At 43.0% G+C, this 17,302-nt stretch overlaps 1 protein-coding gene across 4 annotated transcripts in view; it reads left to right on the top strand.

Moving 5' to 3' along the window:
• TGFBR3 (transforming growth factor beta receptor 3) overlaps nt 1-17,302 on the top strand; it is a 193,008-nt gene that overhangs the window by 131,158 nt on the left and 44,548 nt on the right. For all 4 annotated transcript variants that reach the window (XM_072754638.1, XM_072754636.1, XM_072754639.1 and 1 more), the window contains exons 5-7: nt 8,272-8,455; nt 12,908-13,076; nt 15,247-15,394. In XM_072754638.1, the coding sequence (XP_072610739.1) occupies nt 8,272-8,455; nt 12,908-13,076; nt 15,247-15,394 (501 nt within the window). The remainder of the gene's footprint in view (nt 1-8,271; nt 8,456-12,907; nt 13,077-15,246; nt 15,395-17,302) is intronic.

The following is a 17,302-nucleotide window of genomic DNA, read 5'->3' on the forward strand; positions in this document are numbered from 1 at the left end:
ATAGAAATGTAAACCACAGAGGCGATTTAAAATCCTCCATTAGTGCATTTAAAAGGTAAAAGAAATGTGGAATTGATTGTAATGGCATATGTAATTTAACCCAGTATAACCCAGTATAACCAAATAACATGTAATCAATAAAAAAAATTATTGAGATTTCTTTGCTTTTTTTCTTGTGCTATATGACATAGTACAAAGTCCGGTATGTATTTTACATTTACAACACAGGTCAGTTTACCTAGCAATATTTCAAGTGTTCAGTGGTGGCATGTGGCTAGTGGCTACTATACTTGACAGCTATAGACAGGTACAGCCTGCCCTGAACCACTGGCAGACACATGATTGATCATCATGTTGACTCCTCCTCGTTTCTCCACTACTGTATATGAAATGCCCTCAGAATCCTTCTCCATTACAGAAATTTAGGCAGGTAGTACCAAACGGTTGGACCTCAAGATCCATTCATTCATTCAACAAACACTTCTTGAGTATCTTTGCTGTATACAACACTATTTTAGGTGCACAGAATACCCTCATGAACAGGCCAGACGAAGATCCCAGCCTCTGAAGAAGCTTACGTTCTGGTGGGAGGAGATAGGCAATAAGTATAATAAATAAGTAAATTATATGATAGTTTGGTAGATGACTGTTCAATCTAAGAGCAATGAGAACATGGAAAGCAGGTTGTGTGTGGGGGGGATCAGAATTGTTAGAGTGGGGCTGCTGGAAAGTTGGATTGTAATTTTAAATAGGCCCCATGAGAAGGTAACATGTGAGTGGCCTTAGAGGAGGGTGAGGACAAAGTTCAGATGAGACTTCTTTATCAGGACCGTTCATCTGGGAGCATTCTTTATGAGGTGAGGGCAGTGAAGCAGGAGGAAGGGCCCAGGACGAGGGTAGTCCTTAGGGTATAGCACCACCCTCTGCAAAGTTTCTCTTTCCCCCCTCACTAAAGACCAAACCAACTTGGGGGGGCCCAGAGGGATACTGTGATGCAACCACCGGGCCTCTGAGTCAGCTGGTGTGCTGAGTTAAGTGCTAAAACAGAAAACCTCTGTTCCAGGAAAATGGTGACTGCACCCATCAGCCAGGATTTGTTCACTTCACTTGGGCTTGGGAGATAAATCTTGAGGCTTCCGTGGATCTGCTTAGGACTTTAAGAGTTAAAGCTCAAATGCAGGTGTGGAAACAAAGGAGCTGGTTGCCTCTTTGGCTTTTTTCTTGCTCTTTTTGGACAAGGTTGTTGAATCTGATCCAGAAAAAATAATAAACTTGGCTCTCGTTGCCTCGCCGTAAGTTCTTGTAATAAAACTCCCAGCACTGGCAGATAGAGTAATGTTCTGCTCTTTAAAAAAAAATCTGGTAGCATAACCAGAATCTAAAATACAAATGTCGTGCGTGGTTGAAGTAGGGAAGAGCACTCAGGAGAGGAGGCAGCCCAGTGTGCATCTCGGCAGCCCAGGGCTTGTTAGCAGTAAAGTGCTTCACGTTTGCCCCTTCAGCAGACGCTTGCTAAGGATCAGGATTCTTGTAGCTCAGCCTTCCATTCATTCCCACAGGAAGATGTTTGTCATGTCAGGGAATGTCAGAGGACTGGGTTTTAATTAGCAAGCAGGAGGAAAGTTCACTGAATTTTGGGGGGAAGACATGGAGCTACTGAATGATTTAATAATTGGTTTTTAGCTGGAGTTATTGGGTGAAGAAGCAAATCATGGGGTTTCAAGGTTGGCTAAAAGATCATTTCCTGGGCAATGAGGGAAGTAAGGAGTTGGGGTGACAGGAATAGAGAAATTATGGCATATCCTTTCCTGTAACAGAGTTGAATTCTAATCAGCAGGCAATTAGCAAGTCCCTGCTTGGTGCCAAGCTGTGTGCCAAGCCCGGGAAATTTGAAATGAACAAGACGCTTTCTTGGCCCTCAAGGTGTTGTTCTTTTGCCAGTTTTGCTGGCAAATGGTCACAGTACATGGGAGAGAGGTGTGACAGCTTGAGGAGAGGAAGGGAGTCTGCGAAGCTTGGGAAGAGTAGTGCAGGTGGGGAGCAGGATGTAAAAAGATTGGGGAGCCCGAAGCAGCAGGATGAGTGATTCCATATGGTGGGGACCTGGGGGTGTGGTACGAAGTGGGGCCGGCAGAGGCCCTCTCTGGTCATATGCCATCTCAGATGCTTAGATACTGTCCTGCATCATCATGTGTTGACTTTTTTAAGAATGATCTCTCAGGTGCCAGGGTGGAGGAGGGAGACAGGATTAGCAGGTCAGAAGATAGGAGGTGACTGTAATGGTTGAGATACAGGTTGATCTTAGGGCCAAAAGTGCGGTGGTAGGATGGCAAGGTGGAGAATGGGGGATAGAATCAATAGCTTTAGAAAGTTTCTGCCATTTTATCCAAATATAAAATCCTTGTTCTTAACATTTTAAAAAACAATTCCATATTCCTTCGTGTGGTCATTTTCTTTGTAATTGTGATTGTAACTCCTCCTTGTATGAGAAAAGGTATTTGCTTTTTGTTATTCTCTTTACATCTGTGTCCTTCCACAGACCTTAACCCAAGCCAGACTCTAATAAGGGGACCATACCATGAAGATGAGGCTGGGGGTAGGGCCCTGACTGTTAGAGGGATGACAGTGATAGAACTTGTCTTTATTTCAGCAGGACTCTGGACAGGTTCTAGCATGATGCCCTTAGAGATAAGACGAGGGCGGTTCTATGGAGTTACTTTGTAGTGGCTGAACAACCCGGGACCCCAGCAAGTGCTGTTTAGCATGCTTGGGTTAGCCCTGGGGTGTACCTGCAAGTCCACAGACCTTAGCCTGGTCTTATTCCATTGCTCAGGGATTCAGATGAACGTGTAGAAGACACACATAGGAAATACAGCGATGTTTACAGCTAACAGAATAAAGATGTGTTTGTGTTCTCCACAAACTTCAAATATGGGTCTAAGGAATAAATATAAGACTTTGTATTTGTATGAAAGAGGTACTGGTATAAGGGAAGGATGTAAAACGCCTCACCCCGATAAAATAAAGACCTGGGTATTTAGGTGCCACCATCTCCACCGCCCTGCCCTGAGCTGCCACTTGTTCTCCCTGGGTTTATTGCAGAAGTCTACTCCTGCTCTCCTGCTCTTGTCTCCCTTCAGTCTAGACTGGCCATAGCAACCAGAGTAATTCTGTTAAAGCACTTGTTAGATGTTTTCACGAACTCTCAGTGGTGACCATCTCACCCAAACTGAACGTCACAAACCCTTACCAGCACGGTAAGGTTAGGTAAGGGTAAGGTCAGGTTGGAGCTCCTGGTCTCCCTGACCTCTCTGATCTTCTCAGCTACGTGTCCTCTCCCCCACCCAGAGCCCAGTGCTCCAGCCGCACTGGCTCCCCACTCCCGCTCCCTGTTGCCAGACCTCCACACTTGGTGTTCTCTGAACCACAGATGCTTTCCTTCCGAAGTCTGCAGAGCTTGCTCTCTTTCAGGACTTTAGCTACTCAATGACTTTCTCAGTTGGACTTTCCCCTTGACAGCATTAAACCTTCTCCTCTTCTCTCTCCATAGCACCTCTTAGGATATTACGTATTTTACTTAGTTATTTTACGCCTCTGACTTCCTTACCAGACCGTAATCTCCACAAGGATATGGAGTTCTGCGTGCCCCCTTCTGTACTGTTACCCCAGCATCTCCAACAGTGCCTGGCCTAGAAGCTCAATAGATACATGTCACATGTATTTTTAAAGTATAAATTAATGAATAGGAAATAACAGCAGGGTTCAGCTGATAGAAAAGCTAATGTGATTTTGGGCCTTATTGTGTCCACATAGGTGTAGAAAGAGATTTATTGTAAGGAACTGACTCACTCAATTATGGAAGCTAGCAAGTCCCAGATCCAAACAGTTTGTCCCAGTTTGAATCCAAAGTCCAGGAGGCTATTACTGAACCATGAAGAGCTGATGTCCCAATTTGAAGGAGACGAGTTTGTCAGGCAGGAGAATTTTCTCTTAGACAGGGAGGGGTCAGGCCTTCAGCCTATTGGATGAGGCCCACACACATGTTAGGAAGGACAGTCTGTTTCACTTAGTCTCCTGATTTAAATGTTAATCTCATCCACAGATACCCTCACAGAAATACTCAGAATAATGTTTGACAAAGTACGTGGGCACCCTGTAGCCCAGTCAAGTTGACACAGAATTAACCATTATGGTGCATCTGTCAGACCGCACCCCAAACACCAAGCCTTGTCCCAGGCACCACATTTCAGAGCCCAGGCTGGTTAAGGTCTGACAACCACAGTATCTGGGCAGGACTTGAGGGGGCTGGAAATAGTGCCCTGAGGATCTGAAGTCATGATCAGGCTCAAATGACATCTTCAGACATTTGAAGGCTTGTCTCATGGAGAAAAGAAGAAGAAATTCCTGGTCTGGAAGGCATAGCTCAGATGTGTGGGTGGAAGGCAAATCTTACAGATAGAACCGAAATCCACCTTGGGAGCTAGTGAGGTCTTCCTTCTGGCAGGGTTAGTGCCATACAGGCCAGCTATGACCAGGAGTCAGAAGTCTCCAGTTCTGGTTTTGCTCCAGTGCTGATTCTCTGACCTTGGGTAGGCCAGTAGCTTCTCCGAGGTTTCTTCGTCTCTACTGTAGAAATCATAGTAGCCTAGCTCTCAGGTCATCCCAAGAAGCAGATGGAAAGAACATTACCTTCTAAAGCTTGGTGGGGGTTGGGGGAGGCCTTTGTCGGCGTCCAGCTTTGTTGGAGCCAGGAGAACCGGTGGTCCGGAGGAGTGCTGACTAACCCCTAGCCACAGCAGGAAATTTCCACTGACCTGCAGTCAGGGACACTTCACTGCCTCTGGCAGCTCTGCTTTCTTCTTATTGGAATGTGCCTGAGGAGTGGCAGTTAACTCCTTTTCCAAATTCCTCAGCTGTGAGCGTATGAACCTAGTTGCCTCTGGCCCGAGAGAACGAGAACGCAGACCTGAGCAGGGTTGACGTGGAGGGATCAGTCAGGAGTTGCCCCTTCTTGAGGAATCTGCTTTGACGTAGTATTGCTCTTCTGTGACTTGAGGGTACATTTCAAAGTTGCTCTCTATTTCTTCTCTTATTTACACTCTATATCCCACGTTCCACTCTGAAGAAACACACTCTGTGTAAAATGTTTAAAACTCAAGTGCTTGATTTTATGGCTGTAGCATAAAGGAGGACAAAAGGAGTGGAACCTCCGGGGATGTCTGCCTAAACATTCAGGACGGTGCTGGCAGAGCGACAAAGGCCTTTGCACTGTTGTGGGTTTTTTCGGTGACAGCCTTGATAAAAATGACTTTTTAGCACAAGTGCTTTTCAGTGAAAAGAAGATCTTACTACAGTGCTTAAGTCATAAAACTCAGATAAACCCTGAAGTTCAGTGCTGGTGAGTCGCAAAGCCTCCGAGGATTTATATGTAGGTTGGCATGGTTCTTGTTTGTCAGGTAATGCAAGGCATTGTCAAAACAAGGTTGAAGCTGAACAGTCCCCACTGGCTTTGCTTTATATAAAACTGGCATCAGGACACTTAGCAAATGTCATTACCCCACCTCATAGCACTTGGTGGCACCTGATACATAGTAGGTGTGCAAGAGGTGGTAACTAATGAAGAGGTCATGGCTTATGTCCGGCTTAGTAATGATTAGCTCTGGACTTCCCGAGCCAATACAAACCAGGAAGCTTCTCTTATTATTTATTAAGTGCTAACCAGCTCAACTTCTAATATAGAGAGGGCTGTCAGTTTAGGGATCCAATCTGGGGATCCCATAGATGTTTGAGTGTTACTAACATTTGGTCAGTTCAAAGTATAGGCCAGGATTTCTCAGTCACAATAGTATTAACATTTTGGATAATTATTTATCATGGGGGCTGTTCTGTGCATTGTAGAATGTTTAGCAGCATTCCTGGCCTCTTCACTGGATAGCTCCTCCTTCCTGGTTGTGACAATCACAGATGTTTCCAGACATTGCCAAATGTCCCCTGGGGGACAAAATCACCCCAGGGAAGAGCCACTGATGTAGAGAAAGCTGCAAGGTACCCACACTGTCTCTGACCTATAATAATGCTTTTTAAACTATCGGGTTACTCAGTACCCGCTAAGGCGGGGCTTCTCAACCAAGGCTGACCTTTGGAATTGCTCAGGGAGCTTTAATATATCCAGTGTCTAGGTCCCATCCCAAAGCTTCTAATTGGTCTGGGGTGTAGCCTGGACCTAAGGATATCTGGAAGCTCTTAAATGCTTCTACTTTGCAGCCAAGAGTGAGACCACAGCATTAGTAGGTCATGGAATCAATTTGGGGAAAAACTTCTTTCCTAGCGTTTAAAAAAAATTCAGTAGTACCTCTTATCTGCAGTTTTGCTTTCCATGGTTTCTGTTATTGGTGGTCAACTGCAGTCTAGAAGCAGATTATCCTCCTTCCAGTGAATTGTCAGAAGGTCAGTGGTAGCCTAACACTGTACCACAATGCCTATGTCGTTAACCTCACTTCAACTCCTCATGTAGGCATTAAAAAAAAAAAAAGATTTATTTATTTATTTATTTATTTATTTATTTATTTATTTATTTATTTATTTATTTAAGAGAGAGAGAGAGTGAGTGAGCATAAGCAGGGGGATGGGCAGCAGGAGGGGAAGAGAATCTCAAGTAGCCTCCTCGATGAACGTGGAGTCCCATGTGGAGGTCAGCCTCATGACCCTGAGATGATCTAAGCCGAAATCAAGAGTCAGAAGGTTAACCAGCTGAGGTATCCAGGCACCCCTCATCACATAAGCATTTTATTATCTGACATCATCATAAGAAGAAGGGCAAATACATTAGAATAAGACACTTTGAAGAAGGCAGACCACATTCACATAGCTTTTATTTACAACATACTGTTTTAATTGCTCTATTTTATTAGTAGTTACAGTTGTTAATTTCTTACTGTGTGTAACTTCTAAATTAAACTTTATTATAGGTATGCATATGTAGGGAAAAAAGCATGGTATAGGGTTCAGTACTGTGTATGGTTTCAGACATCCGCTAGAGGTCTTAGAAGATATGTCCCACAGATAAGCGGAGACTACTATACATACATATAATTGAATAGAAAATATTAATGCTTAGCACAATAGTTAAGGTAAGTACTATTTTGTATGTGCATTAAGCCTGAAAATACTGCTGTAATTAATAGAACCATGAGCAAAATCCCTGCCCTCACCTGCTTTTAGTCTGGTTATTTATAATCCTTTCAGAAATTGTTTTGCTTTTTGATAATGACAAGTAGTTAATGTGAAACTTAATACATTTGTAGTTGTGTGACTTGGGAATTTATGAACCTTTTTGCTGACAATTTGAGGTTTCACCCTGACATTAATGAAATCAGTTATTTTTATAAATGCTAGCCAATAAAGATGACATACATATTTTCACCAACTAAATTTGATTGCAGTGCAGCAGCAAGATGATAATTTTCCTCTTTTTGTATGTGTTAATTATATATACCATGATGTGCTAGGTCAGCAATTGTCTAAGTACATCAGGCAAGAATGTGGTACTTGCATAAATCAGCCCAAAAGTTTTATTAGGATCAGTTCAACAGCCTCATGACTTCATTATCTATGGGTTTTGGGGGAGGGTCTTACAAAATAAACTATAATATGCATGCATCTCACTTCTAGGACGCAGTGTAATATGGTAGAAGGCTGGCAGTCTCCAGTCATTCTTCTTATCTCAGTATTCAGGAGAACATAAACCCTAGGGGCATTCCTGCTGTGTATCTTTGGTGGCGACTGTTGGTAGATGCTGCGGTCATGGAAGACCTAGAAGTCAAATGTACTTCCTAACAAGGCTTTGGATTGCTTGCCTGATCTTGAAGCCCACAACAAGCCCATGACAACACTCAACTAAGGCTTTCTGCTTGATTTGAAACTCATTACTTGAAATTACTTCAATTTAGATATCAGAAAGAACAGCAGTGATAAGTCTTATGATAACTCACAATGCACTCTGCAGTCTCTCATCCCAGAGTTCTTTAAAAATTCTTGGAGGTGTCCTGCATCATTGGTAGCTTTGTTGTTTCCTAAAAGAAGTAGCCTTGGGACTGTTTCTTGAATCAACTGCTGAAAATAGATGATCTGCCTTTATAACAAAGAGAAGAGGTTAGATTGACAAATACCCTTTGGTTGTCTGATAAGTGCTTTCTCTAATGATAATTCAGCCCCTGGTGACTGTGTCACATTAAATATGTATGCTCCTTTATTCTGTTCTCTTTCCTCTAGGTGTCTCAGGGTTCCACGGTCCAATTTTCATCAGGAAACTTCTCTTTGTCAGCAGAAACAGAAGAAAGGAGCTTCCCCCATGGAAACGAACATCTGTTAAATTGGGCTCAAAAGGAGTACGGGGCAGTCACTTCATTCACTGAACTCAAGATAGCAAGAAACATTTATATTAAAGTGGGAGAAGGTAAATTGTATGTGGTTTCAGTTAATGACTGATTTATGGAAGTCAGTTGTTTTCTTTTCAGAGACCAGGTGGTTAGGGCAAGGAATCCTAGAATTATAGAATGTGGGAGCTGGCAGGGACCTGAGAGATCGCTGGACCTGCTCCCTTCACACACACACACACACACCCCCCCCCCCCGCCTTCCCTTCTTCCTTCTGAAGACACAGGCCTGGGATCAGCTAAGCAGGCAATGGGGAGCAGCATGGTTGGGAGAGGAGGAGATTATGGTGTAGGGTTTAGAAGACCTCCACACACAGAAGTCAGAAGCAAATGAAGGGTGAGAATCTGAGGTGAGGGACAGGAGGTGATCTTTAATGGCCCGAGAGAAGAGTTGCCAGAATGAGTCAACAGTTAGGGCGTCCTCTTACCTGTTGATCTGCAAACACTGGGAGCCAATGTTAGTTAATGGTCTTGAAACATAGGTTAAATTTTGGAAAATCGCAGAGGAAAAGTGCTTGAGTATATTTTTAATACTCATGCCAGTTACGGGGACAAATTATTGGAGAAAGGAACTGTGTGGCCTTGATAAGAGATTGCCCATTTTAATTTCCTTGCCTTGCAGAGGGATATAAATATCTGGTAACTCAGCTTGAAGGCCCATTTTTAAAAATAACTTCTTTCATCATTATTTTTAGTTGAGTATATTTGGAGCCCCCATAAGTTACTAGAAATAACAACTCTTGTGAATGAGTGCTTGTTATAGTCAGGTGATTGTATGAAAACTGCATGTTGGGCTTCAGTGTCCATCTGCTTTCTGTTGGACTCTACAGCAGTTGTCACCCCTTCCACAGACAGCATGGCAGCACAGCATGGGTTCTCGAATGCTTGTTCCCAGCCTATTCTTATATCTGGGCTGTTTGACAGATGTAGGGAAGGCGGATACTGACGTTGGAGTGTGTGCTATTTGCAGAGGCCACAGCAGGTGCTTCTCCCATGTACCCCATTTAGCCTCACTAGTAATCCTAGGAGAAAACCATTATTTCCCCCATTTTACTGAAGGGTTAGTGGTGGGTTAAGCTAGCTTGCTAAAATCTATGTTCTTAGCAAGGGACGAAGCCAGAATTCAAGCCCAGGTTTCCTGACTCTTGAATCTAATGCTTATTTCCTGATGCCCTAAGGTAAGTTTTACTTAGCCAGGTAAGCGCAGCCTAAAAATGCAAGTAGGCACCTGGATGGAGAGACTTGTTCAGCAGAGCACAGAGAAGAAGAGTTTTAGATGAGTGTTAGATCTAAAAAGTTGAAGTTTGTTACTGAACTCAGGGTGGTCAGGTAGCTTATAATATAAGTCAGGTCCCACTGGAACAAAATGAAAAAAACCTCTTTTACTGAAGGTTCTAAGCCCTGCCAGAGGTCTGCATTTCTGAAGCAGAATTCTAGTAGCAGGAAAGGTATTGATTACCAGCAACCTCCCCCCAGGAATTTGTTAGAATAAGAAAATGTATTACAGTAACATTTAGAATGTTGAGCTGTTCCCTTGATAGTGCAAGACTTTTTATGCAGAGCCATTTGCCTGCCTTGAGAGTGAGGCCTTAAGGGCTTCCCCAGGGCCACACACTTGAGTCAGGGAAGACCTTAAAGGACCTGTTGTCCAGTCCAGTAAAAACTGGTGACTCCTTGGTAACACCTTTGGAACCCCTGAAACTTGATTCCAGCCCCCAGTTGGGTAGGAATCACTGGTGGACAGCATGGAGAAGAGCAATTGAGGGAAATGATGGTCCTTGATTAGGTTGGTGGACTACAAGGTGACGTCTGTCACCGTGGATCAGGCTCCACTGAGCAGGACTCATCAGCCAGCTTCCCAAAACCCGACTTGTCTCCACTTAGCTTGAGCCCAGGGATCCCAGGCCACGAGCCTCCTCTTACTGTATCCCCAGTGGCTCTCAGATGTGGTCCCCACCCCAGAAGCAGCCTCATCACCTGGGAACTTGTTAGAAATGCCAGTTCTTGGGCCCGCCCAAGGAGAGCTGAATTGAAAACTCTAGGGGTGGGGTCTAGCCATCTGTGTTTTAAGAAGCACTCCTGATGATTTGGACACATTTGAGAGCTACTGCTTTCACCTGTATACCTCAGTGGAATAATTGAGGCATTTCAGTTCTTATCCCAGCTGGTCTCATTAACTTTGAGACTTCAAGCAACCCCCTGATTTGCCACTTAGGCCTCAGTTTCCCCAGCAGGAAAATGAGGGGTTTGCATTACCTCCCAGGTTCCCAGAGTATATCATTCTAGGTTGCAAAGTCATTTGTCAATCCTTTCCTAAAATACAAATAAGCATGTGACTTTTCCCCCCAAAACTTGCCAGGTTTCTGCCCGGGGATTCCCCTTTGTGGTTTCCTTTCTACTTGGCAGTTAGTGTAAGTTTTGATGCCAGGCATGCGGAAGGTCGTTTGGGGGAAAAAGAACTCATACACACACATGTGTACACAACAGAAAGTGATCAGCTTATTCAACTCAGTGACAGTGGCATCTGGGACTTGAGCCCTTAATAACAGCAACTTTTAAACAAACCTTTCCTAGTGGCTTAGGAGCATCACAACATGGGTGAGTTTTTTTGTTATTTATCTCAAATCATTGTTGGCCAATTCACAAAACCCATACCATGTGCCCTCTATATGCCAAATGCACACCAGGCACACCTGTGACCCGGATGGCTCTAAGCCATCATCCCAAGAGGGTCGTAGTCTCTTGAGTTCCAGACTAGTTTGTCCCTGACCCATACACCCCGCCTCTGATTCTTGAAAGCATTTCAGTCTTACCACCCCAGTATCATTTTCCGTCCTGTGATCTGGGGGAGGCATCCGCAGGGCTGCAGCTGCACGGTGTGCATTCCCCATCTGTTCATCTGGCAAAACCTTCAGCAGATGTGGAGGGGAGGCTATAGAGCCCTGGCCTCTTCGCTCTGAGGGGGTGTGTAGGGAAGAATGCAGAGGGAAGATCCTGCATGCTGGGGCCTCGGGAGCTCCCCTGGTCCCCTCTGGTTTAGGCCTGGTGTTGAGGGCACCATGGCGCCCAGAGCTATGATGGCTCCGTGTGTGCTTTAGACTTTGGCACCAGGGAGGTGATGCAGGCTTGGTGGGGGTTGGGATCAGGGCGCTATCAACCCAGTCTTGGACCTTCTGGGCTGATTCCTCTGTCCTCGGTGAAACCTGCATGTGAATTTGAACCCCAGCATCCTGTCCATTAAATGAAAGAGGCAGAAGTTTATTTCATTAAAGTACCAGGGCTCTGATTAATTATCCCTTCTGAAAAAAGTTTGCTACACCTAGAACTTCCTTGACACTGGTCCCAGCTGTCGCACTGCCAGCAGTTTCAAGTTCTGTTTAAACATTTAAACCACTGGCTGGAAATCCCATCAAGCACAGTGCTGCGTAAACGGCGTGTGCCGTTACAAGAGTATCTTCAGACTTTCGGTACTTGTATCGCTTGCCCTGGTGGAGGTGATGAGCAGCCCTCAGCACCAGGAGATGATGTTTGTGAAAGCACCTTGTAAACTGTGAAGTGTTGGAAAAGCATTAGTCATCTGTGTCAAGGTTGTGAGAAAGAGTGAAAGTCTGTCCTCACCACTTCCCTCAGATTCCTTTCAACCTTGAGATCTAGAGTTTGTGAGGAATAAATAGGGAATGATTAATTCCACATAGCAGGTCAGAGAATCAGTTAGGTGGTTGGTTCTCCTATCCATTGAAATAGCAGACATCCAAGGAGGAGCATATCTGGGGGATAGGATAGATCATTGATTCCAGTATTAAGTATGCAGGCTTTGAAATATCTATTGGATTTTTCAGTGGGAGGTACTTGTTCCCCCAAAGACAACACAGCTCTGCAACTCAGAAAAGGAGTTATGATCTAGGTACAAGTTGAAGCCCTGGGAATGATTGAGATCATCTAAGAATACAAAACAAAAGGATTGAGGAAGGAACTGAGTTCTTAGCCTTGGCTTTATATCAGGATCAACTATGGAGCTTTTCAAAAAGAAAGCTTCCTAGATACCCCCCTTCCCTTCCCCAGATCTTCTGAATCAGAGTGTCTGGGATGAGGTCCAAATAGGTGGGTTCTGGTGTGCACCAAAGATTGAGGATGGCTGGTGTTTAAAGAATGAGCAGAGGAGGAGGAGCCAAGGAAAGAGACGAGATAGGTCAGAGAAAGTGGATGAGGACAAAGCAGTTATCACGGAGACCAAGAAAGGAGAGGATTTAGACCAAAAGAGAGTGCTGGAGTTGGTCAGCTGGAGGTCCCTGGTGGCCACAGGGGAGGCATCACAGGGGCGGTGGCCGAGGAGTTAGTTTTATAGCACTTCCTAGGGTTTGTGGTTCCCTGCGTTCTGCACTTGCTCACCGTCCGTGTCACCTCTTTCCTTCAATTCTGGTTACCATATAGCTCTGTGGTTTGATGGATTATCCTGTGCTTCTTTACTTTCAGATCAAGTGTTCCCTCCTACATGCAACATAGGAAAGAATTTTCTCTCGCTCAATTACCTTGCTGAGTACCTTCAGCCCAAAGCAGCAGAGGGTTGTGTGATATCCAGCCAGCCCCAGGATAAGGAAGTACACATCATTGAGTTAATTACCCCCAACTCTAACCCTTACAGGTGAGTGAATGTGTGTGTTCTGAACTGAGAAGAGATGAAAGGGGTGCCTGGGTGGCTCAGTCAGTAAAGCGTCTAATTCTTGGTTTCCACTCAGGTCATGGTCTCCCGGTTATGAAATTGAGCCCCATATCAGGCTCCATGCTCAGCGCAGGATGTGCTTCAGAGTCTCTGCCTCTCCCCTGCCCCTCCTTCTTCTTGTATACTCTCTCTCTAAAATAAATAAAATCTATAAAAAAAGAAAGAAAGAAAGAAAGAAAAAGAGAGATGAAAATAAAGATCTTTGCTGACTTGAGAGAGGTACAACCCTACCTGTGTAGGAGGGAGGGAGCCATTGATGCTTTGGGTGAATTAACAGAAGTTTTGAAGAAGGAAGTGAAGGCACCAATGGTATATTTTATTTTCTGCATCTGTGTCTAGATGTCCTTCTAGATGAGTTCCTGAAGCCTATTCTGAACTTCCAAGCACTAAATGTAGACAAGATTCCTCTTGCTCCGTCATTATCTCCTTTGACTGAAGTTATCTGTGATAAAAAAAATATATAAAATACGCCTTATTAACATAATTATAATTTTAATAACATTCTGTTTTTAGTAAAATTCTATTCCTAGCATCCTCAGAACACATTTGCAATCATACTTTAAAGCTCTGTGTGTGTGTGTGTGTAGGTGTGTAGGTGTGGCCCTTCATCATGACACACCAGAGAGCCATTAGATACAACCTGCCTCCTGCTTGTGTTCTTTTCTCCCTCTTCACCCTCCGCTTCCTGCCCCAGGACTAAGAATTTAACTCTTCTGTCAAGAATGATTAGGAAATTAAAAAGAGAATAAAAGAGGAAAAGTGGCTTTCTCCCACTGTAGCCTGCATTCCTGTGGACTAGTAATTTAAAATGTAAATTTATATTGTAGAGGGATTTCAAAATTAAAATTCTAATCAAATTTTACTTTCAAAAGTGAATAAGCTACACATCAGTTTTGGGAAGATTCCATTCTGTCCCACATGAAGGATTTTGTGGAAAATTAAAAGGGAATGGGAATAGAAGCAATCTGGCAAATGTGCTTAGATATTAAGCCTCAGGCTTCATTTGAGTATATCATTCATCATATGCTTTACAAAGTGTGTAAAACCAAATGGAAAAAAAGACTTTCCTTTAAATTCAGAATGACAGAAATGTTATTGTTTGGTTAAAAAAAATTCCTTTTGTACTGAATTCTTAGAAGTTTGGGTTCTGTTCATCAATTTTCCAGTAATCACTTGGTTGACCATCTGTTTTCTTTATTTTAATAACTGTATATCCAGAAGTTTGGGAAAGTAAATGCAGATACGATTCTGTAGCAAATGTTAATGGCTTAAGCAAACCTTATATAAGTCAAATTCTCTAGCTTTCAGTCTTTTATTTTATCTGAAGTGTCCTAGTTTGTTTTGTTTGTTTTTTTTTTTACTACCAGGCCTCAGTCAAATTCTCCAGCTTTCTGTCTCTTATTTTATCTGAAGTGTCCTAGTTTGTTTGTTTTTTTTGTTTTGTTTTTTAAAGATTTTATTTATTTATTCATGAGACAGAGAGAGGCAGAGACACAAGCAGAGGGAGAAGCAAGCTTTCCTCAAGGAGCCCCATGTGGGACTCGATCCTGGATCCCGGGATCATGCCCTAAGCCAAAGGCAGTCACTCAACCACTGAGCCACCCAGGCATCCCTGTGTTTTTGTTTTGTTTGTTTTACTACCAGGCCTCCCTCCTCCCTACCACCTTCTACTCCACCAAACTGGCACTTACATTTCTGGTTTTGAAGGATTTTGAGCATATAGTAAATTGGAAAGTTACACATTGAAAGTGTTGAAGTTTGAAAAGCGGTAGTTCTGCTTTAAAAGTAAACTCCTCTGGTTGCCCAAGTCCATTTCAAATAGTAGATGCATTAAGTAACCTTTTTTTTTCCCTAAAGAAGGAGAAAAATTTTAGTGTCTAATTATCAGCAGGCATATTTGTCTATTGTTATGTAAAACCATTTTGTTTTGTGTGCACTAACAATCTGTTTTGCACATGTCATTTGCCTGGGATCAACTCCAGCTTTTTAATCAACTGGCCAGACACTGGAAACATGAAGACTTGGAAGAGAGGAGATAGTTGCAACTTTCTGGCATTTGGGTCCTAACTTTGCCTTTGTTTTCCATTCACAGTGCTTTCCAGGTGGATATAATAATTGACATAAGACCTTCTCGAAAGGACCTTGAAGTGGTCAAAAATCTCATCCTGATCTTAAAGTGCAAAAAGTCTGTCAACTGGGTGATCAAATCTTTTGATGTTAAGGGAACCCTGAAAGTTGTTGTAAGTTGGTTGAGTTTTTCTTTGTTTTGATGCATGGTACCAATTTGAACTGTACTTAACACATGTTATTTTTGTGGATTTTCTGCTTCCCTGAGTTCTCTCTGTTATTTTTCACTTTGTAAAATAGGCTGCTCCTTGGTTTCTCCTGACAAAGTCAGACAGTGGTGGTTAAAAGCATGGACTCTGGGGTCAAGATCAAGATTTGAGTCCAGACTCTGCCATTTACAAACTGTGGCCTTGGGCAAGTCCCTTAACCTCTCTGGACCCTGTTGCCTCATTTGTGAGATTCCTGAAGTGTATGAGTATAGTTTCTAGTCAGAGTAAGTGTAAAATAATGAGCACAATGGGGCCTTTCATGGTTGACAGTCCTGTAAGGGCCTCAGTGTTATGGTACTGAATATCAGCTCTTACGTTGAGGTTAGGTATTAGGGAAGGTGTGGAAAATTGGGCTGACTCCAGCTCATACTATTGACTTTTGTTTTAGAGATAAATACATGCTTTGGCATGTCCTTTTGCTTGCTTCTAACTTCTGAGAGAGAAACACTGATAAATCAATCTTAGTGATAGAGAGGTCAGTGAAGTGATAGAGGAAAAAGTACCTGCAGCCTATTCCCTAAGCATTGGTTGGAATGATAGGCAAATAGCAGGTGGTTTCCTGAAAAGTTTGATGTTGATATTTAGTAAAATAAAAATTTTCAAGATTTATTTATGTATTTGAGAGAGAGAGAACAAGTGTGTGAGTGGAGGGCAGGAGAGGGGGAGGGAAAGAGAGAGAGAATCTCAAGCTAAGTCCACTCTGAGTGTGGAGCCTGATGTGGGGCTCGATCCCACAACCCTGAGATCATAGACCTGAACTGAAATCAAGAGTTGAATACTTAAGCAACTCTACTGTCCAAAATGAGTCTTTTTCACATATGTTTAGGGAGATAACTCTTTGACAGAGTATTACACAAATTACATTGAAAGTTTAAGAAAAACTCCCCCCTCCTCATTTTTAAGAAGATAATTACCTTAGCATCTCTTTTGTAGATTCAGATTTTTGTGCGTTATCTTTTTAAAAAAATTGTCTGCTTCCTTTTTCTGTACCTCCATTGAATCAATTGGAGAGAATTTTACATTTTCAGTATTTTGCGGGAAGAGATGCCTTTGGTTTGGTGTTCTTTATTTGTGGCACCTTTAATGTGATACAGTAGTCAACAAAGCCAGTGCTCCCCTAGGCAACATCATGTATGAGCACTCATCAGAGGCAGCAGGCAAAGCCATGAGCATACACATCTTAATTTTAAAGTAATCATTTCTGGTTCCTGTGGGTTGTTTTTTTTTTTTTTTTTAAACTTTGAGAGGATCCAAATAAACGATCATGTGTAAGGGTGATACATTAATTTGGTGTTAAGAACAAAGCCCAGCCGTGATTTTCTGAAGTCAGAGCTGTTTTGATTGCTTTCCCTGGCATGGCATGAGGGGTGTTGGTGACCTGGGTGTCTACAGCATTTGCTGCCTGGCACACCAACTAAATGTTTTTAATTTCAGAATAACAAAAACAGGAAAGGAAATCATGCTTTGAAAGGCAAAAACATACGGTACATTTTCATTCTCTGCTGGAGTTGTGTAAATGTTCTTTGGGTCCTGACCCTTCAGTGGCTCTCTCTGTACCTGAGCATGTGTTCCTGGTCCATGGCAGTCCTGGAGTTCACTTTGAATGTCTTCACTTTTCATTTGAATAAGAAATGCTACAAATGAGATTGCTCATCCCAGTGCAAGATCTGTTTATATTCCCCTCTTTGGCTGTACTCCTGTTCCAGGCCAATTTTGGACAATGCATGACAACATTACTAAACAATTAGGTAATGTTGCATGATGTTCTTTTTTATTCTCCCAATCAGTTTCATGCTTTGTGATTTCCTAACT

Source organism: Vulpes vulpes, chromosome 3 (assembly GCF_048418805.1).
Source record: "Vulpes vulpes isolate BD-2025 chromosome 3, VulVul3, whole genome shotgun sequence".
NCBI lineage: Eukaryota > Metazoa > Chordata > Mammalia > Carnivora > Canidae > Vulpes > Vulpes vulpes.